The 14,791-nt window shown below is 38.9% G+C and overlaps 1 protein-coding gene across 6 annotated transcripts in view; it reads right to left on the bottom strand.

Annotated features, from left to right (window-relative positions):
- L3MBTL3 (L3MBTL histone methyl-lysine binding protein 3) overlaps window positions 1-14,791 on the bottom strand; it is a 79,654-nt gene that overhangs the window by 27,569 nt on the left and 37,294 nt on the right. For all 6 annotated transcript variants that reach the window (XM_082048831.1, XM_082048828.1, XM_082048830.1 and 3 more), the window contains 4 exons: window positions 13,804-13,895; window positions 13,107-13,258; window positions 3,406-3,482; window positions 1,916-2,001 (listed from right to left, as the gene is read on the bottom strand). In XM_082048831.1, the coding sequence (XP_081904957.1) occupies window positions 1,916-2,001; window positions 3,406-3,482; window positions 13,107-13,258; window positions 13,804-13,895 (407 nt within the window). The remainder of the gene's footprint in view (window positions 1-1,915; window positions 2,002-3,405; window positions 3,483-13,106; window positions 13,259-13,803; window positions 13,896-14,791) is intronic.

The following is a 14,791-nucleotide window of genomic DNA, read 5'->3' on the forward strand; positions in this document are numbered from 1 at the left end:
TACTGTGACTGTCTCAGGATGACTTCACCCAAACTCCAACATAACCAGCATTTTATTCCCATTAAATCTGCTTTCTTATTTATCCCAATTAGCATCAATATGGTTACCATTATATTAGTACAGAAAGCAAGGAGGGGATTTTCTCTGGCTGTGAAACCAAAAAGCAGAGATGCGCTGACTCCCATGCAGTCATGCTCTCCTTGGGGACAAGACATTGTAGCAGGGCCTGCTATGACAGGACAACACGTAATGGTTTTAAACTAACAGAAGGGAGATTCATGCTAGACATGAGGAAGAAATTTTTTACAGTGAGGGTGGTGAAACACTGGCACAGGTTGCTCAGAGAGGTGGTTGAAGCCCCATCACTGGAAACACTCAAGGCCAGTCTGGACAGGGCTCTGAGCAACCGGATCTAGTTGAAGATGTCCCTGATCATTGCAAGGGACTAGATAACCTTTGAAGGTCCCTTCCAACCAAAACCATTCTGTGATTCTGTGATTCCTTCCCCTCCATCTTCAAAGCCAGACAGACTTGTCTGTGTGACTTTTTGGAACCCACACCATCCCCAGGAGCAATCTGCTAGTATGGTTTCTGTAACAGCGCTGAGCCCTGCCAGCTGGTGCTCTCCCGGTTTAAGGCTGTAAGTGCCTGTGCGCTTGTGGCATGTCCTCTCCAGTTTCCCAATGCAGACACAGCCAGCTGACCCTGTGGGCCACTGGTGGGGCACTCCCACTGCCAAACCCCATGTAGTGGGGGAGAAATTAGAACATGGATGCACCATGAGAAAATGTTTGCTTTTAGCTCGATGTAGTAAAGGTCACAGCCCTCCACTGTTTTGCCAAGGGTACAGATACAGGTCTCAGATACAACCAAATACCTTCCTAATTCTTGCTCCGAGTACTCTTGCTGAGAATGTAAGATTGAGACATGTGATTAAGCCAGAGGTACAGAGTGTTTCAAAAAGACGGACCCAATAACAAACATATAACGATTTCAAAGGAGTTCCATGTTCTTGAAACACTCTGTATTTTGGGGTGATAAACGGCAGATCAGTAATAAACTCCGGTGATCAACTAACCCCAGGGAACTGCTATAAGCACCACATTCCTGCTTTCATTAATCCAGCTCTTAGCAGAGTGTTATTCAGAATTAGTGACCCTAATCCGCAAAGCTGAAGCAAACCAGCTTCAGTGTGCTCTGAGACAAGGGGCTGTGAGCTCCCAGCCATCTGATGCTGGCTCCTAACTGCAACCCTTTCTCCAGGTCCACTTTTCGTCACCGAAATCATAAGAGCTCAAGAAAGATGCGTGTCACCGAAAGAAACCAGCAAGTGCAAAGCTGAAATAAAAGGATGCTGCCCCCAAACACCACAGCTGAGCTGGGGAGCTGCCTGTGGATGCTGCCCCCACGCCCTAGTCGCAAGCCCGCAGAAAAAAAAAAGATTCCACCAAAGGGTATTAAACGCAAACTCTCTCTTGGCTACTGTCAGAGACAATGGACTAGATGGGCAACCAGACTAACTCCCTACAACCATTTTTACATTCTCACTGTATTTATTGCACCCTTTAAAATGTACAGATAGAAATATATATGTTCAAAATATGTTATGATGACTCAGTAGCTATCTCATTAGTTCTAATAACCAGGCAGTAATTTCCCACAGCAAATTACATTCATTAGTACTATTTTGTTGCATTTAATCCCATTTATAATGATTAAAATAATAAAGTAATAGTGATTTATAATAATTACCTGATTTCTAACAGTGAACTGCAAACTTGCATAAAAATAAACCATCTATTATGCAACTAATTAACTAGATACATTTGGAATCATGGGAACACCAGATATGTATTCTCAAACTAATTAATTATATGCACTTAAAGGCATGCAAAAAATATAAGCATTTTCTCACCACTTTAAAAGCCCGTGCAGGTGCAGGTAATGAACTGGTTTCTTCCAAATACTTCTCCCAAGAAAAATGCTTAGCATGTGGATAATCTGTCACAGAAAAAATATGAGATAAATTAAACATAGCAGTGCAAACAGTAAAACTGATGTCTAATTTACACAATGCCCAACACTACTAAAATTCTGTTCTGATCTATGCTTCAGATTTATAAAATGATTACAAGAAAGGCTATCCTAAATTGTCTCTGACACATTCACCATGTAGGTTAAAAAAACCAACAATCTTCTCACACACAACACTGAGTAGCTAGCAGAAAAAAAAGTCACAATTGCTTTGGATATGAGAATATAAATAATGTCACCTGGAAAAATCTGTCCACTTAATTCAAGAAATTCATTCAAGTATTATAAGCCTAATCCTGTATTTTATAAACAGTAATTTACTAGTAAACACAATCTAATCAGTGGTAACTTTGTACCACAGTAAAGCACACCTGACTACCTGCTATTCTTTTAGTGAATTTAACTAAATTTCTAAACAAATAGCCTGGATTTTTACTACAAGAATAATTTACAGACGTCATCAAAGAAGATGGTGTCTTTCTCAGAAAGTGTCATGTTTGCACTTTATGCAAGAAAATCAGAGACAGCTTTGCTCTTAAAGTCAGTGCCTGTCCACCTTCATGCTGCACTAGAAGTTTAACTTGAAGTTTAAACACTTTGATTCATAATCTAGAACAGAACGGAACCAAATTTGATTTGTTTTAAAAGGGATTTTACTGAATGAGAGGCTTTAATTAACCTCCTGACAGATGGATTGCTTATGACTTTTCAAGACTGCTGGTTATTAGAATTCCTGTCAAAACTGTTTTTAACCAACTGATATTTTCCATGTTCTTAGACCATGGATGGGACTTTATGCAACAAGGCATTTAGATTATCCAGCTATACACAACTGTCCTGAAAAACAAAGATGGTCTTGTATTTCATACTAATGAATATACTTTCATTCTTCTGTATTGTCTCTCTCATTGTGTTTTCCTCCCTTCCAAAGAACCCTTACAAGTTTGATTCCTTGATCACATAAGGCAATCTTCTCACGAACCCATTATCTTACATGTGTAGTTCACGTGAAGATGTTCTTATGCAACAATCTCACATACCTGGAATTTGTTCTATCAGCATTTTCACAATGTGAGTCTTAGAATAAGTGAATACATTCAGCCAAAACCACAAACTTGTTCAGATGCCAAGGGGTAACTTTAGTGGACAGATGTCTCTCTACTAAAGCAGCATACATGTGCATACTTAACATATTGTACTTCTACTTTCAGTATATCATGTTCTGTAAAAAAATTAGAACTCCTGAAATACCAATTCCTGATTGCAGAAATAAAAATTCTGGAGAAGTAACAATAAGTTTATTGTAAGTTTTAATGCTGCTAGCTGACTAGAACCTCCTTAAATTTTCCAGATGTGTAATAAGACACAAACCTGGTGGGGTGATGAGAGTTCTTTTATGTTCTTTACACCATCCAACAGGATGAATATGTGGGCTAGCTGCCTCACACCTGGAGGATGGGGGAAAAAAAGGGGATTAACAGTGCAGTCCTTCAGACAACCTATTATGCTTAGAAAAGACATACAAAAAATATTTAACAAATTCCAAATAACCTATGACACCTTCAATTCCCACTTAAACTGCAAATATAACTTTAAGATATGAACGCATTTACAAAAGACTTGTTACCACCTAAACAAGCATAAGGTTTTATTTACAATTTCACTGGAAGACCAAAAAATCAAGTCCGTTAAGTCAGTGGCAGATCTCTATTGAGAAGCTATAATGCTGGAGCCGAAAACCTGACACATAGAGAGTCTTGGTAGAAATATGTTGGCTGGTTGCAAGAACACAGATGGGGCTTTGCAATGCCAAGACCAAAACATTAAACCAAAAGCTTAAAGACCTTGATTAACAATCCAAGTTGCACCTGGGGGCAGATTAGAAAATCATGTCTAACTGCAATGCACTGTCAGTAACAAGTAAAAATTGAAAACCAGATTCTGAGCTACAAAGACATTGTTATAACCCAGCAGCTCAAAAGCAAATGACATCTGAGAGAAACTGTCAGCACAAAAAGAATGAAATAGCATTTTAGGCCCCAAACTGCCTGAAATAATCTAGAACTAATCAGTGATCCAAGAATGTAAATTGCTCTAAAAAAGCTCATCAAACTCTCCTACTCAAGGGACTAACAACTTCCCATATTTTCTGTAATGTGCATCAAATTTTGCACTAATGCTGTTGCCTGTGGCATGCCACAAGAACCACAGAAGACTAACGGAGGCAGGGTGAGCTACACTTGACATGTGCTGGCATCCGTCTGAAGCAAGGCAAGAGAGATCGCTCACTGTGCTCACTGGTTCAGTTACATCGTGCTTAGAAGAAAGCAGCAGTGGATGCTGGCTACCTAATTCTTTTAGCAATTAAAAAAAAAGTCCCCCCCCACTGCAAAACCATAACTGATATAAAAGCAGATGAGAGAAAAACTGTTTAAACATTCAGTATTATTTAACTATCATATGTAGAACCATATAATTTTATTACATATATTATTTCATAACATAATACATTATGTACAATATAACATATATATAACATATAACGTATGTACTACATGCTATAATTATTATTACTCAATATTATTAGGAAAGCCAAAAATTAAGACTCAGCTACAAGAAATGTAAAAAGCCATCAGACTGTTATTAAACATGTACCATTCCTATCTCTGCATGGATATTTAATGATTGTTTTTGCGTTGGCTTAAGAATTAACAGTGCTTTTTAAAGAAGCAGACAGCACTTATGTAGTCAGGGTGAATAAAGAACATCACGCTGACACAAAAAGCTAGCACTACTCCTCATGGTACTGTGCTACTCTATGCAAACACACTGTTTGCCTCCATTTGGCTGGAAACTCATATATACCCTGTTTCCTCAAAAATAAGATAGGGTCTTATATTAATTTTTGCTCCAAAAGATGCTTACTTATTTACATGTATAGTTGCCTGGACACTATTTAAATTGACTTCTTTATGAACTGTAAGTAGGGCTTATTTTTGGAGTAGAGCTTATATTTCGAGCATCCTCAAAAATCCTGAAAAATCATGCTAGGGCTTATTTTTGGGGTAGGGCTTATTTTTGGGGAAACAGGGTAACCATGTAACTCCCATGTAGATCTGTCCTTAGGGACCTCACTTGTCTCAGGAGCCTGTTCCACCAAACTTATTCTTTAGTTAGATAAATCAAATATTACAGTGCAGTAGCTCTCTCTTCCACTGTTTCCTAACCCTGAAGGTGCTTCAGTAGCTGACAATACACATTCCCAGCTACGTGCCCTCTCTCTTGGAGAATCCCATGAGTGTTTCCATCTCTCCAGTAGCCACAAGCCCAGTGCCTTACTCCAAGGACCCACCAAGGCCAACTATTTGCAGCCTGAGTAAGCCAAAGTAGTTGAGGCCTTCATTCCTCATTCAACAGGGAGGGATCAAAAAACAAAGCTGAAGTAGCCAAGCGGTAGTCTGGATAGAAACACGTTCTCTCTCTCCTGCTAAAGAAATGCTGCTTTCCAAACACTGTGCTTTTTTTTTAATTGTTTCGGTTGGAAGAGACCCTCAGGATCATCAAGTCCAACCATCACTTAACTCTAGCACTAAACCATGTCCCTAGGAACCACGTCTAAATGCCTCCAGGGATGGTGACTCTACCACCTCCCTGGGCAGCCTGTTCCAATGCCTGACAACCCTTTCTGTGGATAATTTTTTCCTAATGTCCAATCCTTGGTGCAACTTGAAGCCATTTGCTCTGTCCTATCACCTGCTACTTGGGAGAAGAGACCAACCCCCTCTATGCTGCAACCTCCTTTCAGGTAGTTGCAGACAGCAATAAGGTCTCCCCTCAGCCTCTTTTTCTCCAGGCTAAATAGCCCCAGTTCCCTCAACCGCTCCTCATCAGACTTGTGCTCCAGGCCCCTCACCAGCTTCGTCACCTCCTCTGCACTCTCTACAGCACCTCAATGTCCTTCTTATGATGAGGGGCCCAAAACTGAACACAGTATTCAACATGGGGCCTCACCAGTGCATCATGAAAAGAAGACAAGCAGAGAGCATCCATGCATGAAGACATATACTTCATATACAATAATCATGGCACAAAACACTGAAACACACATTTTGATCCAGTTTCTATTTAATACCTCTGTGAAGTTCATGTATCAACCATCAGGCTGGAGATGTATTCTCTCCCTTTCCCTTCAGCCTAAGAGTTACTAATGTAAAATACCTGAACAGCAGGTCTGCCCTCCCCGATTGTTATAAAATAGTCATTATCTGTCTCTACCCAGAAAGTATTAGCATGTGGGAAGTTCATACTAATTAAGTTCCCTTAATTAGCAGTACTAATTTATATTTAAAAAAAAATATTGCATGTTCATAATCTGTAATACCTAAGAGGGTGCAATGAACTGTGCTTGACAGAAAAAGAAGTTGACGGTAAATTAGCAGACACCCTAAAGACTTAAGGCTTAGATTAAAATGCTGGGCCTTCAAACCTTGAACACAAACATGTTTTAAGGACTGCAAGAGGAAACACAGCACAGAGAACACTGTAGACTTAACCCTGGGCTACAATCACATTGCAGTTTTGAACCTGTGCTGCATAAAAGAATACACAGAATAACAGTAATATATTTTTTTAAATCTAAAAAGTGATTTTATATTACTTTAAAATTCAGTACACATGTACTTAACAACAGAAATGCAGGTTGGGTGCCTCAGCAGCACTGCTTCACAACAAGCACTTCTCCAGCCTTGCACCTAAAAAGAGTCAAACACCAATGACAAAAAATATTGGTCAACCCACTACAATTATCTTGTGGCTTTATGTATGAATGAGCTCTCCTAGTATTTCTTTGTAATGATGCCAAACAGATCAATTTCTAGCAGATAAACCTACCTTTGATAGACTCTGTAATGGTCCTGACAATAGCCAAGAGTTCAACTCACCTCAAGAATACCAACCTTTTGTCCTACTACAATATATAAAGCTATACTGTATGTATTTAGTATTTATGGTATCACACCAGGTACTTTCTAATTCACTGAAGTTGCCATTAATAAAAGGAAGCAAAAGGACTTTTGTGATAATTTTTCAATGTTATAACACAGCATCTGACCCTAGAAATGCTCTGCCATAAACAAATCAGACAAAAGGTGAATGCTTCATGCTCCCTATGTCCTCTTCCTTTCTCTTTACCGTAACTGTGAAGCTAATGCGCAAGGGAGGCGGCTCTTCTATAGTTCTCAAGTTGGAGTTCTACATGGAAGAATTTTACGTAGATGGGGTATCCTTCTGCACTGAAAAGCCGTATCCTCCCCTGAGTTAAATTTGGGAACGAGATCCATTCTCACAAGTCACTATGGTATTATCAGTATTATACTTAAAATAACGTGGCAGACATTTAAAAACACTTATCAGGACAAACCTTCTAAATGTGTTTGTCCTGTTTTGTTTTTTCAAGCATAGTATGAACACACATTTTTATAAAATTCTGAGAAGTAAATGCCACCGCACACAATTCTGGCTTTGAAGATTCAAGAAGCATCAAGTGACCAAGGTATGTCGCTATGAAAGACGTACTCCTAGAAGTTGTTCTTACATTGCAGCAATGGCAGCAAACATGGAACACAGAGCAACTAGTGCTCCACACCATAGCACTGCAAAATAGCACTATAAAACATCCACAACATTTTTATTTGCTTTAAAAGAAAAACCCAGTCATTACAGACAAGCCTATAAGAAACTTCTGTAACCATGGTGGCCTCAGGAAGAAAAGAAAAAAAACCAACAAAATCCCTGTTCCAGCAAAACCAGGTCACACAGTCCATCTCTACCTACTGATTTCAAACAGCCTTTTAGTTTCTAACAGTCCATTTAACAATAAAAAAGTAGAGATCAGTAAAACTCACAGACAATTTAAAGTAAAGCTATTATGCTTTAATGTGTGTTATTTCATGGACATATTATCTAGTTTGGAAAAACAACAATAGTCTATCACTCTAAGCCGAAGACTTGTCAGCTGGAATGCTAAAGGCTACTCTGACTTTTCACAATCAATTTGCCACGTCCCACAGCTTTTTATCGCCTTTGTTCCAAAACAGAAGGCAGATCGCCCGGCTCATGCGCTTCATAAAACATGATGATCCATGAATTGTAAGGATGCTTGCTAGGCCAAAAAGGGTTACCAACACTAGCAGGAGCTGAAGAATTTTGCACCTCCAAACCTACCTGCCCCTGGATTGCATTGGAGCAATACCACATTCCACCAAGCAGTGCAGTAGTGACATTTAGGAGTGTTATTTAGGTTGGAAAAGACCTTAAGATCATCAAGCCCAACCTTGTCAATCTAGCACTGCCAAGTCCACCTCTAAACTATGTGCTAAGCACCACATCTACACATCTTTTAAATGCCTCCAAGGATGGTGACTCCACCACTTCCCTGGGCAGCCTGTTCCAATGCCTGACAACCCTTTCAGTGAAGAAATGTTTCCTAATATCCAATCTAAACTTTCCCTGGCACAACTGGAGGCCATTTCCTCTCATCCTATCACTTGTTACTTGGCAGAAGAGACCGACACTCATAATTCGTGCCACTTGTAATCCATTCTTTCTGTTGCACAAGAACATGCAGACAGAAAAAGACATCTATTATCCACACTGGAAACTGAAGATAACTCAGCAAGCTGAAGCAGAAGTACATGCCACCTGAACCCCTAACAGAACCACCCAGAGGGCAGAATGAGCGGTAGCTCCGCTGAGTTATGGACCGCTTAACCACATCTTAGAAAAGACGGCAAAGCAGGGAACAGCTACATGATGCGAAAGGCCAGGAGGAAGTTCAGCAGTAAGGAAAGCTGAGGGCACGTGACAATGTGAGCTCCTCATGCGTTCACTGCTCTGCAAGAAAGGAACACATGGGCAGCTCAACGGACCTCAAATCACGACAGCACAGCACGGCCCAGTGGAAACTCAGACATGGAAGAAGACTCAGTATTTTTCTACTGGTCACTTTCACACTGTCCTGTTTAATTTTTCCCAAAAATCTGTTTCACATATACAGGCCACTAAATTCAGATCAAGAGAGATGGATGATAACGCTTGCTGTTAAAAAAATGAATATTCAATTCTTTCAGAAAAATATTTTCCCAAATGGGTCTCCACCTGAAGATCTGTACAGAGTTTTTATTTAGTAAACCGTATTGTCCTTAAAATAAGCTGTATGTGCTATAGAGTTTTTAATGTTTTGAAATAATTCCTCATTTTCCCTTCTGGGGAAACAAACCTTTTGGTATTTTGATTTTCACTTTATTAAATATAGATCCAATCTGTAATGAAAACCTTATCTATCCAAAACCACTCATACACACATGCATTATACTCATAAATAATAATATGCACTCAAGAATGCTACTTCTACAACTTCTTGATCGTGAGATGTCAGTCATCTAACGGTGCATTAAAAAAGAAGAAATAAAAAAGAAAAAAAAACCAAAAACAAAACAAAAGAAAAAAAAAAAAAACAACATCCTGCAGCCCCATCTAGTGTCTAAGTGAAGAATTCTTCATAATTGACGCCTGGCATTACTTTAGGTCAGGGCCTCCCAAAATGTGGCCCATGAGGTTACGGTATGCGCCCAGAGGTGGTATAGCAAGCCAGATTACTCAATTTTCTATTTAAAGTCTTATCAGACAGCTTCATAATGATTTTAATGAAATTTTACAGCTTTAGGGTCAGATAACAGTCCATTATCCATCTAAATAGTTTAAGGCATGCACTGTGACTCATGATTCTTTAAGATTGTTTTATCTTCTTTTTGACATAATACAACCCCTTTAAAAAAAGACTTCTCCTTTCAAAAAGAGATTGAAGCAAAATTAATTATCTCAAAAATTAAGCAAGCAGAGCACAACTTTTAAGGACTTGGCTGTTAGCAAAGTAGCAGATGCTGCTGGAGAGCAGAACTGGCCTCTTACTTAGTCTCACACCAAAATCCAGCCTGTTCCAAAACCCGTACAGATCAGAAAATGGTTCAGAAAAATCAAAAGCCAATTTGTCTTCACAAGGCACTTTAGAAATCATTTTTTCTAGGCAAGACAGACAGCAACAGAATGGTGAGTGAAGCATGGGACATCGTATTTTCTCAGTGCTCCAGGTAAGCTGATGCCAAAAGTTGACCGTAGTGCCTTCTCTGCAGGAGAAGTTCAGCCCAAGCCAAGGACAAGGGCAGGCAAAGGCCCCCTGACCCAGCATGGCCATCGCTCTATCTCTCCTGTGGGCAAGCAGCAATGAGATAGCACAGCTTCACCTCCTGTGCAAGCTCTGGCTGTGTTTGGGTTTGGTCACAAAAAAATTAAGAAGCTGAGGTGATACAAATCTGTGTAAAATCAGAACAGATGCAAGAGAATGGAGAACTGAAGTCCAGTGTGGACCTGTAGTTAATTCATAGTTCAGACATACCCGAGGATTCCCAAATTATATTTTCAGATTCAGACAAACATAAGTAAATTTGGAAATTCCACTCAGAGGGAATGTCTTTTGCTCTCAAAGAAGTATTATTTGTTTCATAAAAAAAGATGGGACCTCATGATGACTTGTGTGATGTAGGTCAAAACTGTCCTTCCTGAAGGAAAGTCTTAAATTTGTCAATTTTGTTCACTTTTCTTCCCTCCAAAAGCCACCACCAAAGGACAATTTAATGGGATTTATAATCCACTGAAAGTATCTATACCACGCATTAAAGGGCTGTAGTAATGAATATTTCTAGACAGCATTCTTATTCTCAACCACTAACTTATTTTCTAACGCTCAGGAAAAAGTCAGAAAGAGTATCTTCAGGCTGATGGCCTGAAGCCTAAAAAAGCTTAGGCGATGCTAATAGATTTCTTGAAGTCCAGTAAAATCAGTCAACTGTCTTTTAGTTATCCAAAAGTGGAAAGAATTTTTGTACCCAATGAAAAAGTTCAATCTACCCAAACTAAAACATGAGGTATACAGAAAAAATACCCATTCTTGTTTGTAATATGTTTATAACAATAAACTACATAAAATAAATACATAATTTTTCCTTCACTATAATTGTGAGATTAAAACTTCTACATAGACACAACGAAACTGTGAGGCTCCACTCTGGATATTCCCAAGACAACTTTTCCATTTTAGTTACAAACACCAGTTGGTAGATGTGAAACTTCTGCACCTAAGATATTTTAAGGAACCTACAAACCTGGTATCTAAAATTAAAAATGTAAGTGGGATGCATTCAGGATGCATTTTCAGGCTCTCTTTTGGTTGGTCATTCCACTGCTATTTTCATTTGCTCTTCTTTTCTCCCATGTCTTTCCTTCCTCCTCTGTTCACTCCTATTCTCTGTCCCAGTAATGCAGAGAGGTAGGCCGTGCCACTCAGAATCTAATTCTCACGCAGAGTATTTCCAGCAGCATTTCCTTGTTTCTTCCAGGAAGGTATTCTACAGTTTCACCAAAAGAACAAATCTTCAGCTTGGCTTCAGTGTAAATACAGCTCAAGTGATCTCTCAAACACCTATACATTTTTTTAGTTCTATTTTCCCTTATCCTTTAAGAAGATATTATTTCATGTATTCTACATATGAAATTCAGAAAACCCACTTCAGAATACTACAACTGCAAAAATTTAATGCCTGGTTAGGTACTTAGAAACAGCTTTTCCCTCTTCTGAAAGGACTGGTGGACAAACTTCCTGCTGACATGGGAATATTAACAAGCCTGAAATGCAGTGTATGTCTGCTATACACACTGCAATATCGTTGAGAGATACCTGTGCTACTTCTGAACAAACTACAGGTTATATTGCATTGTGTTTGCCATAAAAGCTTTGCCTAACTGCTGTTTTAATGATTAATTAAAGGCGTAACTGTTATTAGTGAGCATTTAAATATCAGGAAATTCAGAATACCTTTTCCCAGTCCACAGTTTCTTGCTCCTTTGTAGAGGAAATGTATATTCTGAGGTACTTCTTCATGAACATAATTACCAGTCTTTCTGGTCTTTGACTCATACGGCCTATTATCTTGATATTCAGTTCCTGAATTCACTGTTCGCTGCTGCTTCAATAATTTAGTTTTCCTACAGGTTATTTGTCACGTAACGCATACAATCATTTTTTCAAGAGATGGACTCACAAAGTTTTAAAGTTACATAACAGTTTTACATCATTCTCACTGACATAGTGCCTGAGCAGTCATCAAATACAGATGAGGAAACCTTTCATTTATGTTCACAGGATCAGCCCTACAATTAAGTTGCCACTGCTGAACTCCAGACATAGGCTTACAATGCTGCACCTGTTCTGCAGTAACTTAATCTTCAAAGAATTTAAGTTATCTAAACAATCTTCCAAAATAAGATCCAAGTGCAAATACAAATCTGCCCTGTGACAGACAAAGCCTGAATTTCCTTCAGGATCTTTATGATTCTAGTATATCCTGCTCCACCCACTGACTTTTCATATAGATACACAAAGCACCTCTACAATACAATATGCAGAAGGGTTATCTCTGACACAAGTCAGGATACCAGGATCCCAATTTCCAGAGCAAAGCAGTACACAAAACACTAAAAGCGTTTTTTACCACTATCCTGATGCCTTACAGATGATGGCTAAGATGTTGGTCTGAACAACACAGTAGTTCAAGAACCTTATGAGAAAATACAGCCTTTCTTTCAATTTACAAATATATGCAAACCTAACTCCAAGTAAAATTAGTCACGTTATCACGGTCCATATTCTTCGCTAAAGATATTAACCTGAACCACAGTATGTAACTGAAATGAGAAATTAATCCACAGCTCCAGATGCAGCAGCACATGAGAACAGTCACTTGGCACAATCTCTGGAGATTTTTTATGTGCAACATGATATGTAAACTTTGACTCCTCCAGTCTGCCACTGAGACACACTTTGGTGGCCATGATTACAAATCTAGCAAAAGTTGGTATGGTAACTGTATCGACAGTCTGGAAAGTATCACAGAAAATACTGCTTAAAGCTAACACATTTCTGATATGTCTCGCTGGGATACAAAACAAAAACATCATACCAGTAGTCGTAACTCTCATCCCAGTTGTCAAAATGAACCAGAAAACGATTGTCCACCATGTCTGTTACCGTAGCAACACAAATGAAAGTCGGGTTCTTCTTGTCTACGGCTTCCAGCTTCATCCCCACTCGAAATCCCGATGGAATCACTGTCTACATAGAGAAAGACATTTAATTGAAAATAAATACTGTAAATCCAGAAATCTCCCCAGTGCACACAATCAATATACTCATGTTATTTCTAAGTTTCCCAATTAGCTGCCCCAACAGAGTGGCAGCAGCCTAATTAGTTGACATGAGAGATGCTCAAACACAGAGACTTGTGGTTTATGGAATAAAAAAGCCCTAAACATGCTGTTAAAATTAAATGTGTTGGTTTTAATTCTTGGATACTCTCTTGGAAAGACCGTTCTTGTTCCACAACATTATAGTGCAAGAACTAATAACAAGACTTAAACTTAATTTAATATAACATTTCTGAATGTGCCAGATCAGATGTTTAAACAGATGAGTAAAACACTAAAGGATAAGAATTGCGGAAGTGAACTAAACTGGAGATTGTTACTGAATTTCTTGTAACCATTTTTATCTTAAATATCAGGTCTTGGGTCTGCCATCACTGAAATGTGCTGTGAGTCTCCTCCACACACGAGCATACTAGCAACTTTCCACACCATTAGTAACAAGTGAGTACTTACTGCATTCTGGTTTTCAAACAGTGATTTAGGAGCCGCTTGAGCCTTGCATGCCTTTAGGTATGAGGGCCAGCTGAATTCTTCTTCCTTATACCCTAAATCAGGATCATAAAAGAAGGGCAAGAAATTACAGGCATGAAACACAAGGTGCAGGCAAGTGATTTGATCCTAACTGACAAAATTATTTTTTCCATCCAGTTCTGAACTGTTTCTCACAATTTCAAAACTGAAAATATTATGCACTGTTAACTGTTTAAATTAAAACTGCTTCTTAATCCTACCCCAATATGAACTCAACGAGTCTGAGGAAGGACTGGTTTGGATTATTAGAAAGTTTAGCACAACACACTTTAGAGGAGCTTCTAGAGTTCAAAAGAAAGTTGAAGCCTTTTCTATTTTTATTTGGGCATCTGGTATTACAAAAAGAATCACATTCTTTATTTAGGGCTGGCTGAGCTTCCTTACCAAAATGTCAAGCTTTCTTTACACTAACTGAGCAAAATACTCTGTTTTCTTGAGCTGCACATTATTAGTTTTTTATAGTTGGCTAGGACTGACATTTGAACTGTTCCTAATCTTCATCTGGGAGGAAGAATAGTCATATAAATAAAGCATTGGGCAAGAACTCAGGAGATTTCACCGCAGTTTCAATTTCACCTTCAAAACAAGCTGGGGAATATTTCTTACAAAATCACTGCTCTATCCCTGATCTCCAACCTCACAGTTCTGGCCATCAAGGGACTTGACAGTCCTCGAGGGGCAGAACGCCTAGTGGCAGCCTAGAAACTGAAATCCATAATTCTACCAGGTTCCAAAAATTAGTCTCTGCAAGATTCCAGTTTTATACTACAGTCTCCCTCCCTCCAAGTGGCACAGGCGACAAGTCAGCTCTCTCCTCTTCGAATAACAAAACTTCATAAATACCAGTAAAACATCAGTAGTGAAAGCCCTTCTCTTGAAAAAATAGAAGTATGTTTAATTGATGAACAGC

The sequence above is a fragment of the Streptopelia decaocto genome (assembly GCF_964273445.1).
Source record: "Streptopelia decaocto genome assembly, chromosome: 3".
Classification (NCBI taxonomy): domain Eukaryota; kingdom Metazoa; phylum Chordata; class Aves; order Columbiformes; family Columbidae; genus Streptopelia; species Streptopelia decaocto.